Genomic DNA, 26,202 nt, shown 5'->3' on the forward strand with positions numbered 1-26,202 from the left:
ACTGACTTTCAGTTTCATCATTTACCCCTAAACGTCTGCAGAGCACATAATGGCAAAGACAAATCAGAGAAAGGATTGAGAACTTACATGTCAAATTCGTTCTCCTTCAGGATCTCCTTGAATCTCTTCAGGAAGATTTTCTCGCTCTCCGTCGAAGTGACAAAACCGCGATCTGGAAGACATCAGACAAATGCGTTCAATGCTGCCTTCTGTCATTTCTGGGAACAGTCAAAGTTCCAGAGGTTTTCCAGACACCAAATTCTTAGCTACAATTAAAACATTTTGGTCAGTAATCGCAGGGTAATTTTGCTGTCAGTTAACTCAAAGCAATTGATCCCAGTAATAAAAAGTGATAGTACTTGTGCATTCCAGGCCAGAACTTGTCACATTTTTTTTATTATAAGGTATAATCTGTGCAAGACCTGGATATTATCATTTCCTCTCCTCACTTTTCAAACTCGGGAACCTTGTTTATGCTTGGATGTGGGTCTGAAAGCAAATACGTTATCACAGCACAGCAGATTAGCCTGTGATTATTTATCACCCCGTTTCCATGACAGCTCCCTGTGTGTGAGCATAATTCAGAGTTTGGCAAGATTAAACTTCTTGTTTGTGGTTACAAGACAAACTTTTACCACTAATCACATGGACAGCCCTCAGAATGATGATTCCCTGAAACGGTGGAGGTAATGGAAAGCTTAAATGTTGTCTTCCACTGGAAAAAGGGCTCAGCGAGAAAACTAAGACAGATGCCTCAGCTGGATAATAATCAGCTAAACATGAGGGAACAATAGTTAGCCACAACAGAGACTGTACAGTTTCCAAATGCTGCCATTCAAAAAGGCTGGTACCACAGACATGAGAAAAACTCACTTTTACTTTAAGGCTTTGAAGACAAGATTTTTGCAACTCTGCATCCACATTAAGCCAGTTTGGCAAAATTCACTCTCTTCTAGCAGTCACCCTAATATTGCCATTTTCACAACTTATGTAAAGGTCTGAAGTCGCTAAGATTATACATTTGACAACCATACCACACACTTTTGCTAACATTGTATTCGCCAAAGTAATCTCTCAGATCTGAGAATACAAAGATGTTGCCACAAATAAGTTGTAGCAAGAAATACAATCAGTTGGATGATTGGACAGGCTTTAAACAAACCAACAGTAGGCTGTGATAAATGTTTACAAAAAAGAGAGGTCATTCTTCATTTTGGTACATGAATATATTTATACCCTTCTGAATCCTAAAAACTTGTTGGGGTGTTTGAAAAGCATGTTATCTTGAAAAAATAACTAAACTGCGTCCTTTATCAGAACCACAAACTGTAAAGACGGAATGAACTGCAAGATTTTAAACTTCCCGACGGTCCTTGAACTGATCATGAGTGATGTGCAGAATGTTAAAATTATGATATTTAATCAAAATCACCATATTCTACAAGCCTTGTTAAAAATGTCACAAAAACAAAAGGTTTGCACCAATGTTTGTAAAAACCTACAAAAAAAAATCTGTGCATTTTAGCAAAACCAGTGAGTTATTAAGGACTCAGCCGTGATCGATATATTGTTACAAACATTCTGAAACTTTTCAGTTGAACTGTGTTTATACAGTATGGAAACGAATGCAAAATCAAATTACTTATATAGCGACATTGTGTACACCCATTATTGTTTCAAGTATTTGTAACACGTTCAAACTTTGAACATGTCGATTCCAGGTTTTTTCAATTCATAAAAGATAAAAAAAATGTAAATACTTAACTTTCTTTTTGACTTTATTTATAATCTATGTCATTATTACATTGCTACACTGCACTAAAGATTTTTTGGTTTCTCTCTTAGCTGTGGTTGTGCCATTTCCATAGAGGTGCAGGAATTCATATTGCAGTGAAACATGACTACCCACAGTAAGGAGAAAATGTGACAAAAGCAAAACAATTCCTAGAACCTGCTTAGGGTTCAGAGGTTAACTTACTGACAGGGAGACGCTCACACATAACAGGCACTGTGAAGTTTTCTGAAGTAAGACATAACTGTGGTGAGGTAGACTTGAGCTTCAGGTTAGGGTGATTTGATTTCATTTGCAATTTTAATAAATGAACAAATAAGTCTGGTGATAATCTGTATTTTTCTTATTGTCCACCAATACTGTGAAAAACTACAAACCAACAATAAATCTGTTAATAGCAAGTACTGTGTGTCTAAGGCCTGACAGATGTCATTCTTCTGCGCCATAGAACTCCTTTATTGTGCAAAAACTATTAAAAACACATCAGTGAGCCACATGGTTGCTCGTAGTGGCATGTTCTCTCATTACCACGAACACACACAGTTTATTTTGACTGAAACCTTGACAGTCTAATGACAATACTTCAGCTAGCACACTGTGAAATTAGGCCACAAAAAGGACCCAAAACGCAAAGTAAAAGAGCTTCTTGAGCCTCTATGATGGGAACGGAGAAAAAAAAATCACATAAAAGCATGAACAGAGATGACACAGCGTTTTCTTTGCGGATGTCCTCACCTTGTGACTTGGGGGTTTCTATCTGGGAGTTCTGGTCCTTTTCCCTCCTCCTATGCTTCTCATCCTCCCAGATGGCCTGCAGGCCGGGGTTCCTGCCAATCTGATCTGGACACAAAGAAGAGACAGTGTGTCAGCTCGCAATACCATCACACTTTTTTATTGTCTTTTAAAGGGGTTTCCAACAAAGACAGCTTTTATATTAAGCTGCATGAAGCAATTAAACTGACACCAGAACCAAGAAAGCTAACAAACTTGAGCACATATATACTGTAGGTCTATTTCCAAAAGTGCAGTTTTAGCAGCAGATGGAAAAGTATGAGTCAGAACACATGCATCAGCTGCCCTGAAGTGGCCTCTCCTTTCCTTTCCTCACTCCGACACAGATTCGTGGAGTAGTTTACACTTTTGAATCCAGTCTGATCTAAATCATAAGGACTCGCTGCGCACTTACAGTCCTGACGCAAGTGTTGTCTTTAACGCAATAACACAACATCCAGCAGGACAGACACTGCAGGGGTAACCTAAAGGCCTCCTCCTAACAAGGACACGTTAACTGAACCGCTCTTTTAAAGCTCCACCAACGAATCCTGCACACATGTGGCTTCAAATATCAGTGAGAATTGAAGCCATTTTTTTTAAACTGCACCTTTATGTTTACTCATACATATCTACAGCATGGGTTTGTCACTTAGTGCAGACTTTGCCCTCCCAGTTAGAGAGGAGATAACTGAAAAGATGAGTGTATTTTTAAAAAATTAAATCCCACACTCTATTTAGCTCTTATCAACATATGGTGACTCCACCTCCTCCTCCCATCCAACTGTTTTGCTTTCACCTCCGCAAGTACAAGGATGAGCTTCCCATTTCCTTTCTCTTCACACTCTAAAACAAAACAAATCCAGGTGTCTGAGGCTGAAGCACACTTGAGCACAAAGACGGCAAACCAAACAGAAGCAATAGATGCATCTGCTCTTGGGGGTACATGGCTAAATCAGATGACACCATCTGCTTTATTGGCCTTGCTCAGTTTCATCCCTCCATCGTGGAATCCCTCATCTCTGCTAATCTCTTCCTCTCTCCGCCCCCCTGTGACAAGAGGTGTTAGGTCAGCTCCACAGTGTTTATGTTTGGGGTTGCTAATGGATTTGATGTGCGGAGGCAGTCAGAGGGAGGAGGTCTGAGCAGCAGCGTCCAATCAGCCATCTGAGCAAAATGTGGTGCATCTTTCTTTTCACTTTACTTCCTTTCCCCTATTGTGTTATTACTGTACATTTGCGCTGGTGCAGGGAACAATATTGGTTAGTGAAAAGGTGAAAACAATATCCTGAGAGATCTTACTTTCAATGTCGAGGCGGTTAAGGATGTCTACAGCCACGGCATCGACCTCCAGCTCACAGGTGCTCTGCTTCTCCACTTCGTCCAGAACTAAAGAGCTGCAGGCAGAAAATTAAAAGCAAAAAAAAGTTGGTTTTCAGTCTTCTGTAACTAAAATTAATACACAAATGAAAAAATAAGACCACAAATCCTGAAAGATATTGTACATATTCTAAAAAGCTATTATACAACGAGCAGAAAAACAAAATTCCTTTCTGAAATGAGAAAAGAAAAGCAATAATAAAAGGAGAATTATCCCTTGAAGCATGATGGGCATTGAGCATAAACACTGAATTTAGCCTCTGCTGTCAGAGAGCATTTATTTCAACTGAACATGGTCTGCAGGTGGGACTCACCAGGGTATAGCGTTCTCCTCCCAGCGGACAAACGTGCCTCCCAGGGTGCTGTCGTTCAGCTTGGAGGTAAAGGGGCTCTTCCAGGGGCTGATGCTGGGTCGACGGCTTGAAGTTGTTGGTTTATCTGGGGTTGCCGGTGCTGCTGATTCTTCTGGAAAAAGCACAGACACACAAAACAAAATGAATGGCAGTAGACCATAGTGGTTCAAAGGGGGATCCATCAGCAGGCCAAAAAAACATTTCTGTGGATTTTCTGCAAAAGAATAGAAGAAAAACAGATGTGCCATTTGCTTTTCACAGCAAGGAATACTAAATTCATATTCTCACATGGCTAAAATGAAGGTGAATAGTTGAAAGACGTTTACATGGTTATATGGTTATATTCCACTGCAATAAATAAACAAGAAAGCTACCTTGGGAAATAATTCATGTACACTCTTAATAGAACCTTCACTGAATCTCAGTCTTCAACACTGAATGGAGTCATTGGTTCAGCTGTCAAGGTGTCACTTCAGTTATCATCACATGACTTGAGTATGACAGAAACAGTCACATTATAACAATTGGCCAAATACATATGACAGCAGAAGGGAAGAGTCTCTGGCATCAGAGGTGATTATCCTCCTTTATCTTTCACTAATTATCTACCAATTCAGATTCAATGACCTTTGACTTCTGCCCAGTGGATGCTGGTTGTGGTCTGGTGGTCACTGATGGCTGCCCTGTATTCTAACAAGCGTATTTTTTGTTTTTCCTTTCAAAATGTACTATGGCTGCCCTTACGAAATATGTCAAAGTTGTATACAGTCAGCACATATACTTCATCACATTACTGCACCTTGACCGTCTCGCTCATAGATCCGTTGCAGTCTGCAGTGTCAAATTACATTTTTGTGACTCATATGTGACATATCTTCCACTGTGCAGAGGATTGTGGGTCACACTGACCAGAAAAGCATGCTGGCTTGCATATGGAAAAATAACAAAAATGTGTTAAGACATCTTTGTGTTTTTGGCAAATTACATTTGTAATAAATATTCTTCTGGCATTCTAAATGTTATGGTAATGTAGTTACTAAATCACGCACCCCTGGTCTTTCAGAGTGCATTCCATCGTTTTGGTCATAAATACTCACTACTTCACAGACATGTTGATAACGTCATACACAACTGTAGTCGTCTGGCAGCATCCATTCTTTAGTGTGCACCATCAGAGATTGTAAGGTGTTGGTTTCTGGAAACCAGAACAATGCTGTGGATACACTGAACACATATGTAGACCTTTTACATAGGGGCTAATACGTCACTATACTTCTATTTTGCTCAAGATCTGGGCTGCAAACATTACTAGTGTCAGTCTTCTATTTCTATTGTTATACAGGAGGCGTGCAAAGCTCTAACAAATAAATGTGTCATAAAGTGTCAGTGTTATATAAAGTGTGTTCTCTAAAGTGTCTGTAAATGCATCTTTTAAATTAAACTATAGGTAGGAAGTGATTTCTTCATATTAAACAGGTCTTCAGTCTTGATGACCTCATTGACATTTATTTTTAATATCTGCTGACGGTTGCTTAGTAACTTCCTTTCTTACGTAGTCTACTGTAATCTAAAGATGTTAACAGAAAGATGCATGCAGTTAGTATTGTATGGTATTAGTTTGTTAAGAAATGATTCTTAACAAACTGAGTGACAAACTTTCATGGCACTGTCCTGGATCCCAAAACTGAAGAGCAAAAACCACAAAATGAAGGCTCACCTTCTAGTTTAATCGCCATCCTTGTATACTTTCTATATTTGTTTATTTTTGAGAAGATTTTCGAGAATATTTTATTTGTTTACAGTACTTTTGAGGGAGAAGACGGCGACAAAGTGACGAGTGGAATACCGATCGCACAATCTCAAAATAACTATTCGGATACCACGATCAAATATTCGAATATTTGGGTCAAGCACTAGTATAGACACAGCATAAGGCTTACAAAATGACAACTGAGCAACCTTCATCTACTAAGGCAGACCGCCAGTTGTTTTTCCAGATTACACAGACTGTTTTAATCCCAAATTATTGCTTCCAAGGTAAAAAAATGAACTTCCACTTTTGATTATTTGTAAGGTGCTGATATTGAGGATCTTCCTTTGCAGTGAACGGACATTAAAACTGTCAAGAAATAATAATTTAATGCAAAATGGGTCTTGTTTTATAGTTTGGGCCATTATTTCTGTTAGTGACAATGGCATTAAAGAAATTTGGAACATTGCTCCAACATTTCAAACAACTTTAATTAGAGGAAAACCAAACATGAGCTCACTCAAAATGTTGATATAAACTGCATGCACCCAAACCGAAGGCAAGTATCGCTGATCAAAGTTGAACCAGCAAGCTGGACTGAAAACTGCGCTGAGTGTTTACACCAGACAGTTGGCAATGATTTTATTGTTTAACAGCATTTTTTTCTTCTAAATATATTTGGATAAACATGGTTTTTCATTTACAACTTGACTCAATATCTTGTCTGGTTAGATTTCTTAGTTTTTTTTTTGTTTTTTTTTAATTTAGAAAGAGCACTTTCAAATGGCAATGTCATAATCACGTAAAATAATAAGCATAAAACAAATGTATACAATGACATTATCAAATAAGTATACACAGATCATCTGAGTATATCTCCATACAGCTCTTTCAGATGTTTTTAAACCTTTATGTTAACATTAAGTGTGAATTATTTACAAGAACACGTGAGGCCTTCACACTGGAGAGGTATAGAAACAAAATATCAGTACGTCCATGCAACAAAAATAAAAAGGGTCAGGTTAAAGGTCACAAAAGATTACCTAGGTCAATACAACACTGTTTGCCTGACCTTTTCCAATAATTTAAGAAAAGTCTGGTCTTATAGGTTTAACATACTCAGTCCATTTGCTCCAAATTTTGTAAAATCTATCTTTCTGAACTCAAAGGGAATATGACAGCCGTTTCATTATGTCAATTTCATAAATGATGTTTATCCATTCATCTATAGTGGGTAAGTGGGGTTTGAGCCAATTTCTCGTAATAACTTTTTTGCTTCCAGCCAGGAGAATTTGAACCAACTTTTTATCTTTGTTTCTCCATCCGTCAAATTGAATATCTCCTATATAAACTGTATCCATAATAAAAGGAATATTGACTCCAAATATATTGTTAATGTGTTTGTGGATTTCCTGCCAATAAGGAACAATGACTGGGCAGTTCCAGAAAACATGATAATGATTGGCGTCGTCCATCCCACATTGTCTCCAGCAGCTTGAACCCCCTCCCCCATGTCTCTTTTGTAAAGGTGTAAAAAAAAAAAACCTCGCAACGTTTTTCCAACAGAATTCACGCCAATTAGTCGAGCAAGTTGAAGTCCATTGTATGAGACATATTCTTTTCCAAGCATCCTCTCTTATAATCAAATTGCCTTCTTTTTCCCACTTTTCTTTTATATACCACGTATTTCCTGATTTGGGATGGAGTACATCTTTATATAGTTTAGAGATAATCTTAGTACACGGAGATTCTGATACTGACAAAAGAATTTTCAGAATTCCTGTTTCTACTTTACCTACATTTGGTCTCAGATTCTGGTTGAAATAGTTTCTAACTTGATATCTATAGAAATCCTTTTGCTCAAGATTGTATCTCTTCTTTAAGTATTCAAAACTATGGAATGTCCCCTCCTTAGTAAATGAGTGATAATTTGTGAGGCCTTTAGCAGCCCATTTTTTAAATCTGCCATCAGAACTGTTTGGAATAAAGTCAGTGTCATAAGCACACCATCGCAGCAGTTTAATTGAGTCATTTAAATTACAAGTCTTTACAATTTCCTGCCAGGTTCTCAATAGTATATTTAACCAAGGGTTGCGTATGTTCAATTGTTTATTTAAAAGTTCATTATCGGCAATAGTAGCTTCAATAGGTATCCCTTCTAGTAAGGCATTTTCAACTTCTTTCCAACGTGCAGAATAATCTGGGGTACATAAGCAGATCAATGGCCTCAGCTAAGCTGCTAAGTAATATTCTCTTAAGGAGGGAAGACCCATACCCCTCCTCTCTTTACTTAGTTGTAAGGTCTTAAACCTGATCCTGGGTTTTTTCCCCTGCCATAAATACCCGGATATCATCATATCCCATTCTATGAATTGTTTGGTTGGTACTGACGCTGGAAGATTTTGGAAAAGATAGAGCAATCTTGGCAGAATGTTCATTTTAATGGACTCCACCCTGTAGCTTAAGCTCAAGAAAGGGATAACATTCCAACGTGAAATATCGGATTTCAACTGGGAATTTAGGGGGTTATAATTCAAATCAAATAATTTTGTAATATCCTTTAAGTTTACCCCTAAGTATCTAATTGATTCTGCATCCCATTTCATTTTATATTTGCTTCTGATGTGATTAGGTGGGTAATAATCAATGGTGATTACCTGTGTTTTTTGTGTATTAAGTTTATATCCTGAGTACATCCCATATTGTTCTAGCAGGTTCATAAGCTTTGGAAGTGACTGAGTGGGTTGAGATAAATATATCAATACATCATCCGCAAATAAGGTCAATTTATTTTCTCCTGATGGCATAGTTATTCCTTTAATATCTGTATTTTGTCTGATCCATTGAGCCAAGGGCTCAATAAATAGAGAGAAGAGGAGAGGTGAGGCACAGCAGCTAGATTTCTTAGTTCTAAGCACTCGACCTGGACTGTTTGATGCTGCTACTGCAAGTATGGACAACAAAAACTAGATACAGCTGTAATGAACCGTAATTGTCTTTTTAAAAATGGTTCTTGTTTTAACTACTATGTAGCATACGTGTGTAGAATAAAACACCATTACTTTGTCACATGGAGACATTTCAAGGATAAATTCTTTTAGGATTTTTGACACTTTTCAACCTCAGTACTTAGGAGGTGAGTGCTCAAGCTGTGTAATGGACTTCGAAACACATTAAGGTTTCCATTCATCTTAAACTTGCCCATTTTACCCGCCCAGCCTCTTTTATCACTCTTCCACTTGATCCCAGATTAAGAAGCTCCTTTCAAGTTACAGCTCGAGGGGGAAAGAAAATGTAAACAGGTGTACCTATTATTGGGGTATTTTGGTTTCTTTGTTGAACGGGGCACTCAAGCCTTCTTTCCATTGATTGCATCAGTGTAGAGGTGGATCAAACATGGGAACCCTGCTTTTGTTGGAGGTGAGTCAGGCGTGAGGATTTTTATAAAAGAACTTTATTAAATTCAAGTGTGGAATTTCCTGTCTTGAATCATTAATGCCCTGACATGTGAAGGCGGGCCTGTAGGGCGGGACACACTCAGGGAGTACGTTGAGAAGTGTGATTGGGCACAATGAGCAGAGGTACTGGTCCGAGATTAGAACTAAGCTGTGATCAAACAGAGATGGCAATCAGGGCTTTAGTCTCCATCAGGAGGAAGAGGAGATATGTTTGTGAGAGTCAGTTTCTGCAAAGATCTGAGGAGCAAACCCTCCATCTGACACTCCCAGTGAGGCCCAAGTGATGGCTGGGCTCACTGTCTCAAGTCCAAACAGCCTCTTTTCAGGAGCTAGTACATATTTCAGATGCAACAAGTGCAGAAATATCCAAAAAGCTCAGAGTAGCTGGAGATGGATGACAATGCTGAGCAATATTTAAGTCTAAACTACAAGCAAATTCAGAGACTAGGTTAGCTATAGCCCTGACTACACTACGTTTGTGTGAGTGGTGCTTATTTCAATCTGTTGGCCAAGTACAAGAAACATTTCAGGGGAAATATGTCAAAATGCTACGCAAAAGTACGAGGGAGCATTTTTATGGCTCCTTGCTGCAACAGGAAACCTTATGAGACAGAGTGTGTTTATTTCTCAGTTTATTTTTCAAATAAAATAATTTAAATGTGACACACTAAATCATAATTGAAGGGTAACACAAGCAGACTGGGTGAATTTTAAAAATTTCAAAGCACCATCAATGTAAAACTTGAATAATTATACACACACTTGTCTGAGTGGGAACTGGAGACTTCTTTGCGCCCACCCACCTAACTAGCATCTACTGACATATGTGAGGCATTCAGGAAAAATCAGTAAACTGTAGCATGTATCGATGGTCTGCATGTGAGGCATTTCAAGGACATCTGTATATTGTAGCTTCAGAAAACACCCTGGGATACACTCTCACCTTTTACAGTCAGTGAGGTCATGCAACACATGACTAGTGCATCAAAATAAAAACACAGGTGCACTACTGTTACCAATGTAAAAGTTATTGATAAAGTAAGAAGAGTTACACTTTGTGACAAACCCACTAAACTCTAAAATACACAGCTTTGTGAACCTGAAGCACAACTCCAAATGAATACTAATGTTGCTCCCTATTAGCTGGATGTGTAAATAGGCAACTGTTAGGTACCCAGCAATACAGAGACAGTAGCCACAAAAAAAGATATTACCATTTGTTGTGATTCTACTGGGAAGATGACAATACTTTTTTTGCGAAGCCACTTGCAGAGTGGCTAAAATTAGACAAAAATCAGCCTGACAAGTATTCCCAGTGTTTAGTTTACATTCCATAAACTGTCACGTGCAGTTTTTGGTGTGTTGAAGGCTTATGGATCAGAGTGTTTAAATGCAAAAACCTGGAGAAGATGCAGTGAGTCTGTGAACTGTCACTCTGCAGAACTCACAGAGCTCCAAATGACTCGGCTACAGGGAGCTCAAGCAAACACTAGTGAGAGAGTCTGGAGACAACAACGTGCCTGCTGCCGACACCCAATATCTGCTTGCTTGTTCTGTCTTCACACCTTCTGATTCAGTCTTTTCCCCAATTTCCTCTTTCTCTAAAAGGTTCCTAAATTATTGTCAGGAGAGGATGTGGTTCCTCTACGTTTTACTTCTGCCTCGTTGGTGAGCAGAGAAAGTGAGTACAAGGAGGGAGAAAGAAAGAAAACAGCCAAGACCACAAGACAAACACGTGAAGAGAAGCGAGAAGGCAACATTAGAGAGAGAACAGAGAGAGCTTTGAAAAGACAGAGGCATCCTGAGGCTGAGGTGAGATCAGGACTGATTTGATATGACACAAGGCATGGCAGCCTTCCCTCGGTTAGCTCTTCATCCCTGCTGAGCCAAGGGGTAACAATGAAGTGAACAGTAAGAGAACCGGCTCTGCCAACTGTCCAGCAGAGACAAAAAACAGCAGAGCGTTCTGTGTCCTAAAGCAGATGAGACAGCAGAGGGGGGCTCAACATATGTGTGGACCAAGAACTGCTCTAAAGAGAAAGGAGGTAAGGAAACATCCATCCATCTATCCTCTATACACCACTTTATCCTCACTAGGGTCGTGGAGAGGGGGCTGGAGCCTATCTCAGCTGAATCGGGCGAAGGCAGGGGACACCCTGGGCAGGTCGCCAGTCTGTCGCAGGGTTGTGAGGAAACATGTCAGATTTAATTCACAGCTTTTTTTTCTGAGTATAATTTTGTTCACATGTGAGCTTTGTAATCGAATGCTAAAATTAGAATTAAATCACAATAATTTGCAACTAGAAGGAAAAAGGAAAAGGACAGCAAAAGAAAACCTGCCAAAGGAGTGAAAAATAAAATTGAATCACAGAGATGAGGGAAGAGAAACTGTGATGTCTCCTTTTGTATAGCTTACCTTTGCTGTGGCTCCTGCGGAACTTGACAGCACTCAGGTTAACCAGGTTCATGCCATACAGATTGTAGTCTATGAAGAGCTGTAGCAGGTAGGGGATGTGGCCCTCGTGAGGCTGGTAAATCTTGTTCATCACTGCTCCGCTTTGCAACAGCTCGCACACTCTGCAACAAACAGAGATTGCTCCATAAAATTTCAGCCACTTCAGGTAAAATAAAAAGACACGTAGATGATTACAGGTGATCACTTGAATTTTCCTCCAGTTACAAACAAAGAGGTTGCTTTTAGTGAATGAGATGTGATCAAGATGCTCTAAGAACGTGTCTATGAAAAGCTAAAATTGCACCTGACCACTCCTCCCTTTAAAACAGTGACCTGGTGCAGCTCTACACTGCTTCCTGCGCTCCTGTCATGTCTGAAACACTCTAGAAATCTCTGGCTACAACCCAGAGCTCTAATAGCAGTTCTTGGTGGAGGAGCCTGCAGTGTCTCAGGCCAAAAAAGGCGCATGAGGTCAGCAGCACAACTAAGAGCATGCTCTTCATTTCATGTGATATTCATGGAGTTGTACACTTTTCATTTATCCCTGAAGGTCAGATTGCCAACATCGAGTTCTAGTGATACGTCCTGAGGCGTCTGAGAGATACCACATGACCTGTGGATGATGACAACCATATCTGTTAACAGTATAAAACACATAGGTTTTTTGGGCAGATCGTTGCGATCGTGCTCTCCACTCATTCAACATGCCAGATATGATTCCCTGTACGTCTTCCTCTTCCCCTGAATAAAGCTGAAGGGTCGCTATTTCACATGGTAGAGAATTTCCAGCATGCTTTACAGATGGTGCTTAAAGCTCGTGTCCGGAGTTTCCGTTTGTTTTCAATTTATGTATCGTTTAACAAAGCTTAAATGTGTTAGTCTAGTTCGATACTATAATATAATGTTAGTATGACGCGATATGAAAATTTATTCTTAAGGTCCGCCTTCCTCTCATAGACCCCCATGTTATTCCAAAAAGCGCCAGTCGCTGCTGACCAATCAAGTTCGAGCTTCAGCTTTGTTATGCTGTCAATCAACGGTTACGCGCACAGCAAGCAAGCCCATGCAGAGGTGGGCGAGCTACGCACTACGCAACCGCGAGCACATTTGTTTTGCTTGTGGAGGAGAGAGCATCAGGGCTCAGCAACTTCCAGAAAAGTTACCAATCCCACGGCTTGTCAGGCCAAGAGACTGCAGGACGTTTTTTGGCTCGGGGTGCTCGCCTCGCTCCCCGACCACGGCCTCCATAGCCCGCCTGACGGCTTCGTTTAGATGCCCGACCTCTGGAGGAAGATGTTGGGGCGTCTGGGACATACTCTTCGTCAGAGGAGTCATGCAATTCTGAACTCTAGATAGAAATAAATAAACAATGTAACACATATACACCCGTAAATGCACTAAGTTTGATAAACAACGTCATCGAGAGGGATACACGAGTGTAATCACATATTGAAACTTTACTCGTTCGCCCTAGCAGATTCATGTTATTTTGGTATTAGGACAAGTTAGACTCAAAACAGAATTCTAACGCAATTCCTTTATTATTTACTAAATGTACTAAATGTAGAAGAGCGGAAAACAGCAAAACAGGCAAGATGCTGCAGCACTCCGGGCACTCCTGTCAGGTACTGCGCGCATGCACAAATAAAGGGGCGAAATCAGAGGGAGGGTGGGACCAACAGTGTTTTGGGAGACGCTGCGATTCAAACTCCGGACACGAGCTTTAATGCACTTGCAGAACACAAATACCAGGAGTGTGCCTGATGTGGCAGGAGCACAAGAAGCAGTCCAACGCTGCAAAGGAAGACTTCAAAGCGGATAACAGCTACATTTAAATCAGGTACAATTTTTGCAGTGTCTGAACGTTTTGATCACACCTCATTATTGACGATATGTTGATAAGCGATGATATCCCTTAGATATCAAAAGGTTTTGGCTGCTACGTCAGTGACTTATGAATGGTATCAACACATGACGATAATCATTTCATGATCTAGTATTGCATTTTCATGAAGCTGGGAAGGACAAATTTGCAGCAGATGTGTAGATGTCATGATTTGTCTCATATCCACAGGAACCTTATGTAAATGAATCCAAAAAAACATGCATGTAATATCCAACGAGTCAAGTCAATGAGTAACACAATCACAATCAATCAAGCTCCTTTTGATCACTGCGCTAATCAGCTTCCAAGTTCGCTGTGAAGTAACTTGAATAAGAAAAGCAATGCATGGCAGCACAACACTCAGGAAATTAACGTCCTTGCGTTGCTCTGGTGTAACTAACCAAACACAGCTATATAAACTTGGTGCTCAAGCCTGCCACACATCAGTATGTGTGAACCAGACGTTAGCGGCAGTTCAGACTGAAAACTGCGAGGAGTTATGTTGGTGGAGGGGTGAAGCTTCAGGTAAGACAAATAGGATCCAGGAAATTGTATTGGAGGAACAGGTCCATGAGTCTGATGATTTATTACACACCAAAACACTACACATATTTCTAACACTCTGAAACAGGGATTGATTCTTTTCACTGAAAAGTTAGTATGAAGACAAACACCAGAAACACGGCGTTCATATTACAAAGTAACCCACTAGGAATGTAAATTTGCACATATGTAATCAGGTAACACGGGCCCTTCCCAGATGACAGTGTTTCATGTTCTGGTGAAAGTTGAATCAGGTTTAACATTTTACCAGATGACTGTTATTGGCAGCATACCCTAAAGTTAATGAGCTGACTTTATTCAAATTAATGAGGGCTGGGCTTCTATCCCATGCTGTTCTGTTGCACTATAAACAGCCTTAGATCCTCCCTATCTGGTGCAGAATTCGTAGTTATGGAAGTCTGAGGAGAGACAATTAAGTCTCAATTTAGTACATTCTCAGACTTGACAAAACAGACTTTTTTGTGCTGTGCTCTGTTGAATAATACCTACATATTTCAGTTAGATTTATACATTTGTGTGTACCTACAGTGGCTTTGTAGGCTGGGTCTGAAGATAGAACATTGGGGCTACAGCAGAGAAGTTTGTTGAAAGTGAAAAAAACATTACATAAGTTAAAGGACTCTTAGCAGTCATCACAAGTTGAGTAACAAACATCCAGTTATATCTAATGCTTACTGCACAAACCTCCCGCTCAACATAATTGTCACTAGGGCTGGACCCGAATAGCCCGAATATCCGAATATTCGTTCGCTACGGCACTATCCGGATATTAATTTTTTGGCCTTCGGCCCACATCGGCACTTATCAGCTCATCTCGTCGTGTGATCACATAAACATATACACATATGTCTATAACATATACACATATGTCTATGTGATCACCCCCTCCTCTCCCCAGACGAAAATATTCGGAGCTTGTCTCTTCCCTGCGCCTCCGGCCCACATCGGCTCATCCCGCCATGTTCTTCGGCTCATTTCGGCTCCTCCATTCGTGTTTGTAAACACCACCCGAATGGCCGGGTGGCTGGCGACTCTGACGTCACGCTTCGCTTCGTTGCAGAAACACAAGACAAGATGCTGAAGACCTCCGCTGTTTGGGAATTCTTCAGTTTAACTGAAGACAAAACGAAGGCAAAATTTGGACCCGGGAGACCAGACGAACGGATCCGAATATTCGGGCCATCTCCGCCACAAGCCGTCTCCGTCGCGCCGAGCCACAGAAGACACTAGACAGCTATTAATTGTGATATTTTCACTATCAAATTAGCTATGACATTTAAATGAACAGAGCACCTCATTACATCTCTAACTGTAGTCACTTATTACCATGTTGTGTGTCGACACAGGAAAAAAGGACAATCCGTTTCCTCATATTTACACTTGATGTAGTTGCCGGACAGATAAAGCTGACTGAGGAGCAGGTCTCTGTGTGAATGTTTCAGGTCTGTCCTGGAGTCATGTTTCCCCTTTAAAGGTCAGAGCCCCGTACTGACTGACTGACAGATCAGAGACGAGAGGCTGAAGAGGGATTTAAGATAGCCAGGCTTGGCATTCAACCTCTTCAACTCCACTCCTCTTCCTACTTCATTTTCTCTGTCCTTAAACCTCTGTATCTCTCACTTATTAGTTTTTTTCCTATACTTGTGCTTATTCTTTGACACTTTTTAGAGGTCTGATTTTAGCTTCACCTCCCCTTCTACACTCCCCTCTTTCTCTCCATTATATATTATTCTCTCCTCCAGCCTTCTCCTGTCACTCTCCCTCTCTGGCTGAGTCACTTGCTCTTTGCCAAGGACCAATTCAGTAGCTCACATTGTCACCACAACTGCTGATCACTCTCGTAAAATAATTCAGAGTCTTCCCATGTGCTCCCATGCGCGTACACACACACACACACACACACACACACACACACACACACACACACACACACACACACACACACACACACACACACACACACACACACACACACACACACACACACACACACACACACACACACACACACACACACACAGCCAATCAATGTGAACAACTGAATACGCAGCAATCGATTTCAGTTTAGTGAGCTGGCGGAGTCATGTGCACACTGTCTGGCATTCAGAAACATCAAACAACAGGAGCCCGGGATGATCCCTGTTCACATTAAAATGCATCGATCCGCAGTAACCTTACCTTTTGACCATCTGTGGATTGTACAGATAGATCTTCATAAAGTGCTTCTCCTTGGCATGGTAACCATAAAAAGGCCTGCAAGACAAGAAAAAGAGCACACATAATGAAAGCAGCAAATAAACCTGGATCATTCATCATAAGGATTTCCAACAGTGAATTTTAATCAGGGTTTGCAGTCTTGTTTCACACAGTTTCTATTCTGGGCCAAACTCAGCTGAGCTGTGTTGGTAAGAACAACAGTCATGAATCACTTACATGCCAGAGACCAGAACCACCTTAAAGACGTGCTGGACGTTGGAGGAGGGGTTTCCCATGGCAACATTGAGGGCCCTGTCAATGCTGAAGGCCACCTGCCGCAGGTATCGTTCTGGCTTATGCTCATAACCATCGTATGGCACGTAGACGTAAGGGAACGCACCATGGAGGTGGAGACATGTCTTCTGGCCTGAAACACAAAAGCACAAGACAATTAAACACCAGACCGACGATTTTATCAAATTTAGTTACATGTTGACAGTGTAAACAATAAAATTGACTGGCAGTTCAGAAAGGCGTGTTGTTTTTAAAAAGTACTACCCAAATGACACCATCTATCTAAACCCAACGCTGTATGAGAGAGAATCATGCTTTCTACTTTCTGACAGTCCTTGAACTATTCATTTACGAACCTTGACCGAATCTTGGCCTAAAATTGTGAGATTCCATCAAAAACATTTCATTCTACATGTCTCACCAAAAATACGTTGTTTGCACAAACCAAATTCTTTAAAAAATAAAAAATTCAGCATGCCTTGATGCAACTGTGAAGCCATTAATGATTCAGCTGCAACAACCAGTCATGAAACAAAAATCCAGGATTTTTTCATCTGAAAAGCAGGCTGTGTTTATAGAGAGCAGATAGGAGGGAAGTATGAAAACTATTGAAAAATGTGATAAGTAAAATATTTGCAGTATGTAGAGTCACAATTTTTCCAGTATTGATAACAGCTGCAGATCCTGTACCTTCATTTTTTTTAAACTTCTGACATAACTTTGTTGTACTTCTCGCTACTTCTAGCCATAGTTGTGCTGTTTCCATAGAGGTGCAGGACTTTATACTACAGTGAAAAATGAACCTGCTGTGAGCAGAAAACACCCAGAAAAATGCTTAGAGTTCAGACAGTTAAAAACTTTTCAGAGCAGGAACATTTTGTCCAAGTGCACATGACTCCACATGTCAACACTTAACCAGGAATTTGATTAGATTTTTTCTTAAAGCATCCCCAAATCATAATACCTCCCAGTATTGGGGCAATATGAACCAACCCACTCTACTCAAACATATTTCCCAGCATGCAGTGGCAGGGCCACTACTGAATATATACATAAGCTGTGCAGCTGTAGCTTTTGATGTGACTTCTTCCACAGAGACTATTAAATCTAGTGACAGGCTGCAATTGAGATGGATGGAGTGTGCTGAGGGTCCAGTAAACAGTTTTTTTGTAACCCCAATACACTTTCTGACTGCCCACTGCAAGACAACACAGATGGATGAGTGCAACAAAAAGCCTGTAATGTCGTGATTCATGACAGCCATGCACACAGTGCAAATGCAAGCCATTAGCTAAATAACTAGACAAAAATAGGGAGGAGAAACGCGATGGCGGTTGTTGTGGGTGGAGCAGAACCGGGACAACTGAGGTCTTAAGTGATGTTAAGCGAGGTCAGGCGATGCGGAGAGAAGCAGATACAGTATTTATAACAGGGGCAGTGTGGCACCACACCACTCCCAGACAGACAAGAACACTGCTGCTGCCGAAGTGTCATCTGAGGTGAACTGTGCTGCAGACACCACGCTCCGATTCATTCTCTTCCTGCCATTATCAGGCCGGGCCAGAGCTTTTATCTGCACACTGCTGTCAGGAGCCTGCACTGTGTTTAGTCAGGTTACATAAAGGATAATAACAGCAGTGTAAAAAAATTAAGACATCAAAGGCAAAGGTGCCCAAGTTCATCCCAATCTGAGCTACTCACTCTGCTTATCTCGCACCAGTGACAGACTGACAGACAGTTGGACAGGAGGAGGCAGTATTGAGCGGGAGCTTGACTCTTGCCCGGACGTGTCTGCACATGCCCAGAGACATGCCTGCCTTTCCAACCATCATGACTGGTGGTGAAGCATCAGAAGAGGAGAGGGATGGGAGGGGGAGGTTCTGGCTCTGTTCCTTTACCCCATACACAACGCACACATGCATGCATACATTCACAGCTTGCCAAAACCCCATCCTCATGCTACGGTGTGACAGATGCTGCGTGCGATGCGATGCTGCAGTCCCCTAGGCACCATTGTTGAGATTGTTGGATCCAAAAGTGCAGCCTCCAAAAAGAGGAGGAAAAATTCCCAGCATCTTTCTGCACAACGATACATGTGACTGCTTCCAAACAGGAGGGGAGGGTGATGCAAGATGGGACGTGGTGTTGAAAGACAATGAGATCCTTAGAACATGCCTTGTGTAAGCCCGAATCAGACTTCTACTGTACATCAGTGCACTGCTGCTGCTGCTACAAAGATTTAGGGAACAGCATGTGCTGGAGCTCACAGGCAGAGCATCCCCTGTGGAAATAGGCAGGTTTCTGTGTGAGGAAAACCAGCCACACCAGATTACCACCGTGAGATAAAAGGGGGAAGTTTCTGCCTTGTTAACTTGAACATTATGTTCAGCTAAATTAGGACTGCATTATAAAATATTAAACCTCACAAAAACTGTAAAAACTAACACCACAGTTTGAACAAAGTATCTGAAGTTCACAGTAATCAAATGAAGTTAAGTTACACGTAAGTCTTTAATCGAAAAATGTGAAGATTTGCAGCTGTTTTTCTTTGTTATACCACCTTTGGATGTGGCAAAGCACAGTGGACACATTTCACTATGCTGTGTTTTGAACACTGTTTTTCTGCCCAGCACCCATTTGATTTATCTCACTGTCAGCTTAATTTGCTCTTAAGGACGAGAGCTATTGATGTGTTTACTGTCACACTTGTAATCCCTCACTGTTTGCTGTTACAGTGATTAGGGCTGGAACAATTAACGGATTAATCAATTAGATGATCGGCAGAAAATTTTGTAAACAACAAAGGTAGCTTACTTGGCAATTAAATGATCGTGAAAATGATTTTATAAACAGAGGAGCTTGAATCTTGTCCTAACATGATTGTAAATTTTTACTTGTGGACTGAAAGGCAAACCTCAATTTTATGCATACTTCAACAAGTTTTGTTGCGTCCTATTTCAGATCTGAAATAGATCAGCTGATCAGCTGAACTTAGCCAATCACAGACAGTCAGGTGTGCCTGGATAGACCAATACTGCAGTATGTATAACTGCAAATCTCATTGCATCTTGCAGTATAGAGAGTGATTTAACTCCTGCTGATAGGCTTCATCAGCATTGTGTGAATTTGTTTGGCAAGGACTTGAATGTAACTGAAGTTTTATCAGTGCACCACAGGTCTTGCCTTGCTTCAAGAATTTTCTACAGGCTTAATAAAGCACTATCTTATCTTATCCAATATGCAAAAATCACACACAGCAGCTTTCAACGAAGGTCAACAATGACCAGCGAATCAAATAAAGGCTGTGAGAGATTTTGTCTGTTTGGGCTTCAGTCTAATAGGAGATGATGCATACATCTGTGTACCAAATTTCTTAAGGCCTTAAAGTCAGGCAGAAGTCAAACGTCACATATTTCACAGCCCCCTCTGCTTTAATGAACTGTCATACTTCACATCTTTCAGAAAACGCATTATGCAACTGCATTTTTTCTGGCTGCATAATCATAAATCTTACATGCCGTGATTCACATGAAATATTTTCCCTTTACGAAACATTCTGGTTATTCTTTGAAATAAAATGTGTCCCAGATGCATATTTTAAGGATGAGAGGCAGATAAATGGAGGGGTTAATAGAATAAACAAACAACAGATTAATCACTGATGAAAACATGAAATGGTAGCTGGTGAATTGCAGATAGACAGTGGGATCAGTGAGTCTCGGTCTAGTCTGCAATCTGTATTTGTGTGTCTCTGCTCAACATGGCCAAGGTGTGTGTAGCTGCTCTGCAAGTCACACAAAGGCTGGCAGCCTCTCCGGCGGTGAGGGAGCGGTGAAGCCGGCATGTGTCTGTCTGTCCTCAGTCTGCCGAGTCAACATGGAGTCGCTCTCTCTCTTTCACATATTACCATCAGCCAATGCCGGCTTCGGCTGCAGTTGCTAGGCAACGGTGCCGGCAAAGCAAAAGCCCCTGACGGACAGCGGGAGAGATAAACAAGTGATTCTTTCCACCCAGCTGGTCAGACCACAGAAAGAGAGACGGAGAGAGAATGAGTGTCTGAGAAAGCAGGGCAGAATGAAAGAGAAGAAGAGCAGAAAGAGAGGAAAAATTATACCGAGAAGTATGTGAGCAATGAAACAGAAAACAGGAAGGAGAGAAAAGGCAGCGGGATAAAAACAATAACAGAAAGATGAATAACAAACACAGGGTGTGCATATGTTTTGGTGTGAAAGTGTTCAGACAAGTGGAAGCAGGAGTGAGGAAAGTTTCATGTTGCAGAAGGAAACAACATCTGCAGCTTCAACTGGAGGGATCATTACTGTGCTGGAGTAAAACATAGGTCTGAGCAATTAACCAAGACTTTTCAGAAACTGTCAGGATGATCGTATATACAATGCATTATGCTATATAAATTCCTCCAGACTTACTGCCCCTCATTAAAGTGTCCATTTAATTGAGCAGAAAAGAACAGCAACTGATCCCATCTAACCCGAAGTGCCAGTCAATCACTGTCAGCCAATGTGCAAATCAGTTTATAGTCCAATAATTCTAATGTCTTTGCTCAGAGCTTGACCCGGCATGTATAAAAAGAGAATATTATATATCAAGAGGAATTGCAGTATTGTTGACAGCCCAACATGACTGCCAAGGCACTAAAATGTGACTATGTGATGAAAAACAAAGATTCTGGAAACTGGTCATCTATAAGTAATGAAAACAGAGAAAAGAACCTCTGTGTCTCCAAAGAGGAAAACCTTACGAAACTACTGAACGGCCAGTTTCCTCCCACGGTTGTTCCCAAATTCTTGGCCCTGGATTTTGTAGATACAGGCCTCGAAAAACAAGGAAGTACAGTCTGCAGTTTGAAGTGGAGTCTGGAAGAGTTTTGCCGGTGAAATGAACAGGGAGATCTCCTTACATCAACATACTTGCGATTTAATAATGAGAGCAAGCCTGTGGAATGGTGATGTCTGGCCGATGATTGATCTGTTTAACATGATTAATATTAAGACCAAGAGCAACACATCTCAAACCAACCAGCTCCACTCAAACTTTTCCCTTTACTTATTCCTATTGAATACAACAACAGCTGTTTTCTGTCAATGGACACTTAATTCCTCTAATTCTAATTAGTCTCACTTCATTCTCCTCAGAGGAGAGAGGGGTCAATCACCAATCTCTTGAGTAGTGTGCATTGTTGTTTACTTAAGAAAACATTAGACAATCGGTTAAAAAAAAATCTGGTAACAAATCTAAGCTGACATGTCAAAAACTAAAAAATATATATACAACTTACAATGATATTAAGATGACAATATTTGGAGTAAAAGCCTGTATGATGCACATTTGCAGACTTATAACTGTATTTTAGGGTCTACCAGAATAAGTTTATGTATTAAAAAATAACAAAGTCTTCTCATACTTTAAATTGCTGCAGCACCTCTTGTCACAGTTTATCTGAAATAGTTTTAGATATTTTGTCTCCTTAAGGCTGACCTCCTGAAAAGCCCAAACTGCTCTGATTATTCAGCTGGTCCAATGAAGGCAAGTTAAAGTTGGCTACGTACCATAACTACAGATCTATCTACAGAACTATCAGATCTATGAGTATGAGCACAGAGCTGTAGCACCAGCAGAAGCTGATTTAACAAACAAAATTGTCATATAGAAGCTTCTCATTCTATTAAAGCAAATATGTAACATGGTGACATAAAGTAAAAATTAAAAAAGGCTGGACATGAGTGAGGTGTTTCAGGTAGGTAATGAGCACTGTTAACTATGGGAGAAAATACACTACACACTACAGAAACGGATAAAAAAAACAAAAAGCACAATATGGGCTCTTAAATCCATAATCAAAATTGCTGATTAACTGTCTATTGATTGTCTTTAAATTAATTAACTAATTGTTTCTGTTGGGGCTCCTGTTTTCTCTGCTCTTTCCAAGCCACATCCAGCCCTCCGGGTGGAAGATTTGTGAATGGGGCTGCATGGAGGGAGGAGCTGTGGCAGCTTTGGGGCCTGTTCTCTGGGGGAGGAGCACCGTGACAGAGAAGGTTCACTCTGCCAAAAGCCTCCCCCCTAAATCTCCTCTCATCCCAGCCTCCACTTCCTCATGATAATCGCCACTGCAGCCCCATGACTCAGCACCTGGCACAGTAGCACCACATCACCGCTGGGTCAGTGAAGCAGTCAGCCAGCAGCTCATCTACAAAACCAGCCAGTAAGGGACTCTGTCTGACAGCAGATCAGCCAAAAAGACAGCTGATAAACTGTTAGATTGCTGGGTCACGGATAGAAAGATGTGCAGCTCTGACTCGTCCAAAAAAATACAAACACGCAGTTGGTGCACAGTGGAAAAGCTGCAACCTGCACACAAAAAAAAAAAGACAAACCGTGCATATAAACAAGCAGAGCAACTAGGAATTAGAATGCGAAAAAGCTTTCCAAGTACACTCCTGATGGTTGTGTATCATGAATATATCAGCTTGCATAACAGGCTATTGGTTGATAAAGAAATGATGCATCTCCAACAAATTCTTTAACTACATAATCTTTTAATTTCTCCAACAAAAATGTAGAAACCCTTAATAGCTGTAGCTTCTAAAATGTAATGAAAATCTGCTTTTATATTATTGGAAACTGAATATCTTTTCATTTTGAACTGACAGACAAAACGAGACGGTTTGAAGATGGCCTCTGGTCCTTAGAAACTGTAATTATGAACTATTTTATAAAATTTTATTGGCTTCACATTCAACATTATATACATATATAGCAAGCAATTAACTATATGTAATTATCAACTCATTAATAAAATACTTGGAAGATTAAATCAATTTGGCTGCAGCCTCAGCTGAATCAATGGCAGAATATGCCCAATTTAGACTTCAAATAAAGAGTTGCTGACAGATGGTTCTGGTGTTTAGTTAGGTCGTTCTGAGGTGTTTGTGACATCCTTCGCTCAGTCCTCATACCAAACAGATACACTTCTATGTTCACAAATATAGTAAGCCACACTACCTCCGAGAGTGAACGCTTATATGCGCAGGCAGCCATTCAAAACACAGAAATATAGTTTGAATCTATATTTTGTGAATTTGTTAACTAATCTGACATAACTGACCTCATTTCCTATTTCACAACAGGCTTTCAATGTTGAACTAAAATGTTTAGTTAATTCATCTGCAACATTTTTGTTAAAAAAGCAAAACATTTTCTAGTTTTTGCTGTGTCTCTTTTGCTTCTTCTGGCATGCTTTTTTAGGTATACAATAATCTTGACAAATAGGCTGCTCGACACACATCTGCTACAACTGTGGATCTTTCTATTCTTTTATTTACAACAAAGTTGCTGGTTTCACAACTGGCACACAAAGCTTCGGTGGTGTTATCAGCAAATAAAACAGTTGCCTGCTGCCTCCTTCCTGCATGCCTTCACCTTCAGAGATCAGAAGTTTTGATGCTATTTTTGAATCCTGATAAAGAAACTTGACTGACAGCTGTACATGACAATAATGGGAGATGGTTTGGATGCTTCAGTGAGGCTCACGTTGCTTAAGGGTCTGTTCTGAATTTGGAGTAAAGGCCAAACTATCTCTTTAATGGAGTAGTTGCTGCCGACAATGCGAGTAACGCATGTAATTACACAGCTTAAAACAACAATCTGTGCTCTGCTATGGCTTTTTAAGAAGATCAAATGTTCCATTTAAAGATATGGAATCCCGTATATAATAAGCCATGCAAACAGGATATATGCTCTGAAAAAAAAACACAGATTTCCATCAACCATAAGTCAAACTGGTCACTTTTTTCTTCCCTTTACAGTGTCGACCACTTCGCCCAGTAACCGGCCACAAATGACAGCTTCCATTTTAAAAGTCTGACTTATTATTGGGAAAACTGTCACATTTCCTGGTAAATAATAGAATCTGTCAGTGATGGCACTGAAGGACAAAAAGGTGATTTTCCATCCCTGCTCGGGAGCTGGTAAAATATGCAAATATACAGAGCCAATTTGCAGAACTTGCTGATTTAGTTTAAGCAGCAAATCCTCCTCCCTGTTGCAAGTATTACTTCTCTGAGCTCATAATACATAAGTGCCTACTGGAGCAGAGAAGCAGAAAGAAGAGACGTTTATTTAACTAAGGTGATGAGGAGAAGTGCTGTTTTCCAGAAACATTCTCCTACACAGACACACATATTTCAAACTAAGAGCAGCCCAGTAAAAATCACTGTTTCTTACATGTATAGGCAGACATTATAATTAAAGTTTTACATTTGGTGACACCATTTATCCTCAAGCCCAATCATGTGCTGAAAATAGCATCACGACATGACTCAATGTGTTGTACTTGTAAGTAAAGTTAATTTTTTTTCTTCATTAGTAGTCAGTTTGGGGTACAGTTTGACTCTCACTGTAATCAGACAGACAGCTGCCACAGGGAGGGCTGGAAAAAGATGTTAATAAAAACCACGGTTGGTATTAATTAAAAAGGCCCAGGGAGAGTTGAGTGAAATGTAGGACTGAGCATTCCCATCGTCTGGAGAGAAAATGTCATAATGGGAGAATGCGCATTTATGACTCGCATCCATTACGATGGTGGTTGAAGAAAGAAAAACTCTCCTTCATCCTTAAGAACTTTAATCAAGGTGCGCTTGAGCAAAGATTTTAAGCTGGACCCAAATACTGTTATGCCCTTGAGCAAAGTCCCAAAATGTTAACGTAAATGCACAGAACAGGGGTATGTGAGGTCATGCCAGCGAGAGAAACGGAAAATACACACACTCTGTTTAGAGAGGTGGTGGAATAAAAGGCCAGTTAATCTGATGCACACAAACACACACAAACAGACACACACATGCTGGCAGAGTCTGTCTGTAACCCACTGAGCAGCCTGGCTGAACGCCAAACTGATGAAACAGAGAGAGTCAGTGAGGAAGAGGAGAGCAGCAGAGGCAGAGAGATGCAGACTGGGATTGAAAATTCAGTCTGTGGTTAAAAAAGAAGAAGATAAAAGCACACCCCTGTTTTATAAAACTAAATTGAATGCTGTTTTAAAGATTTCTTGTGGTATTATTACTCCAGAGCAGAAAGAATTTGCTCAACAAGAGTCAGATAAGACCGCCTGCAAGATTTTAAGACAATTGCAACCCATTCGTTCCTGCCATTTCCAGCATCTTGCATCCAGATGTGACTTAATACACTTTATTACACAATACACAGGCAAGATCACAAAGCCACTTTCATCCAACTTGGATTTCCTGCTGAAAACACAAGTCAGAGTTGGACTAAAATTGTGTGT

At 40.5% G+C, this 26,202-nt stretch overlaps 1 protein-coding gene across 1 annotated transcript in view; it reads right to left on the bottom strand.

Annotated features, from left to right (window-relative positions):
* rev3l (REV3 like, DNA directed polymerase zeta catalytic subunit) overlaps positions 1 to 26,202 on the bottom strand; it is a 93,267-nt gene that overhangs the window by 38,327 nt on the left and 28,738 nt on the right. Inside the window, 7 exon segments of the mRNA XM_022216436.2 lie at positions 88 to 172; positions 2,528 to 2,632; positions 3,866 to 3,960; positions 4,258 to 4,408; positions 11,921 to 12,081; positions 16,587 to 16,661; positions 16,842 to 17,031. Of these exon segments, the coding sequence (XP_022072128.2) occupies positions 88 to 172; positions 2,528 to 2,632; positions 3,866 to 3,960; positions 4,258 to 4,408; positions 11,921 to 12,081; positions 16,587 to 16,661; positions 16,842 to 17,031 (862 nt within the window).

Source organism: Acanthochromis polyacanthus, chromosome 16 (assembly GCF_021347895.1).
Source record: "Acanthochromis polyacanthus isolate Apoly-LR-REF ecotype Palm Island chromosome 16, KAUST_Apoly_ChrSc, whole genome shotgun sequence".
In the NCBI taxonomy this organism is placed as follows: Eukaryota; Metazoa; Chordata; class Actinopteri; family Pomacentridae; genus Acanthochromis; species Acanthochromis polyacanthus.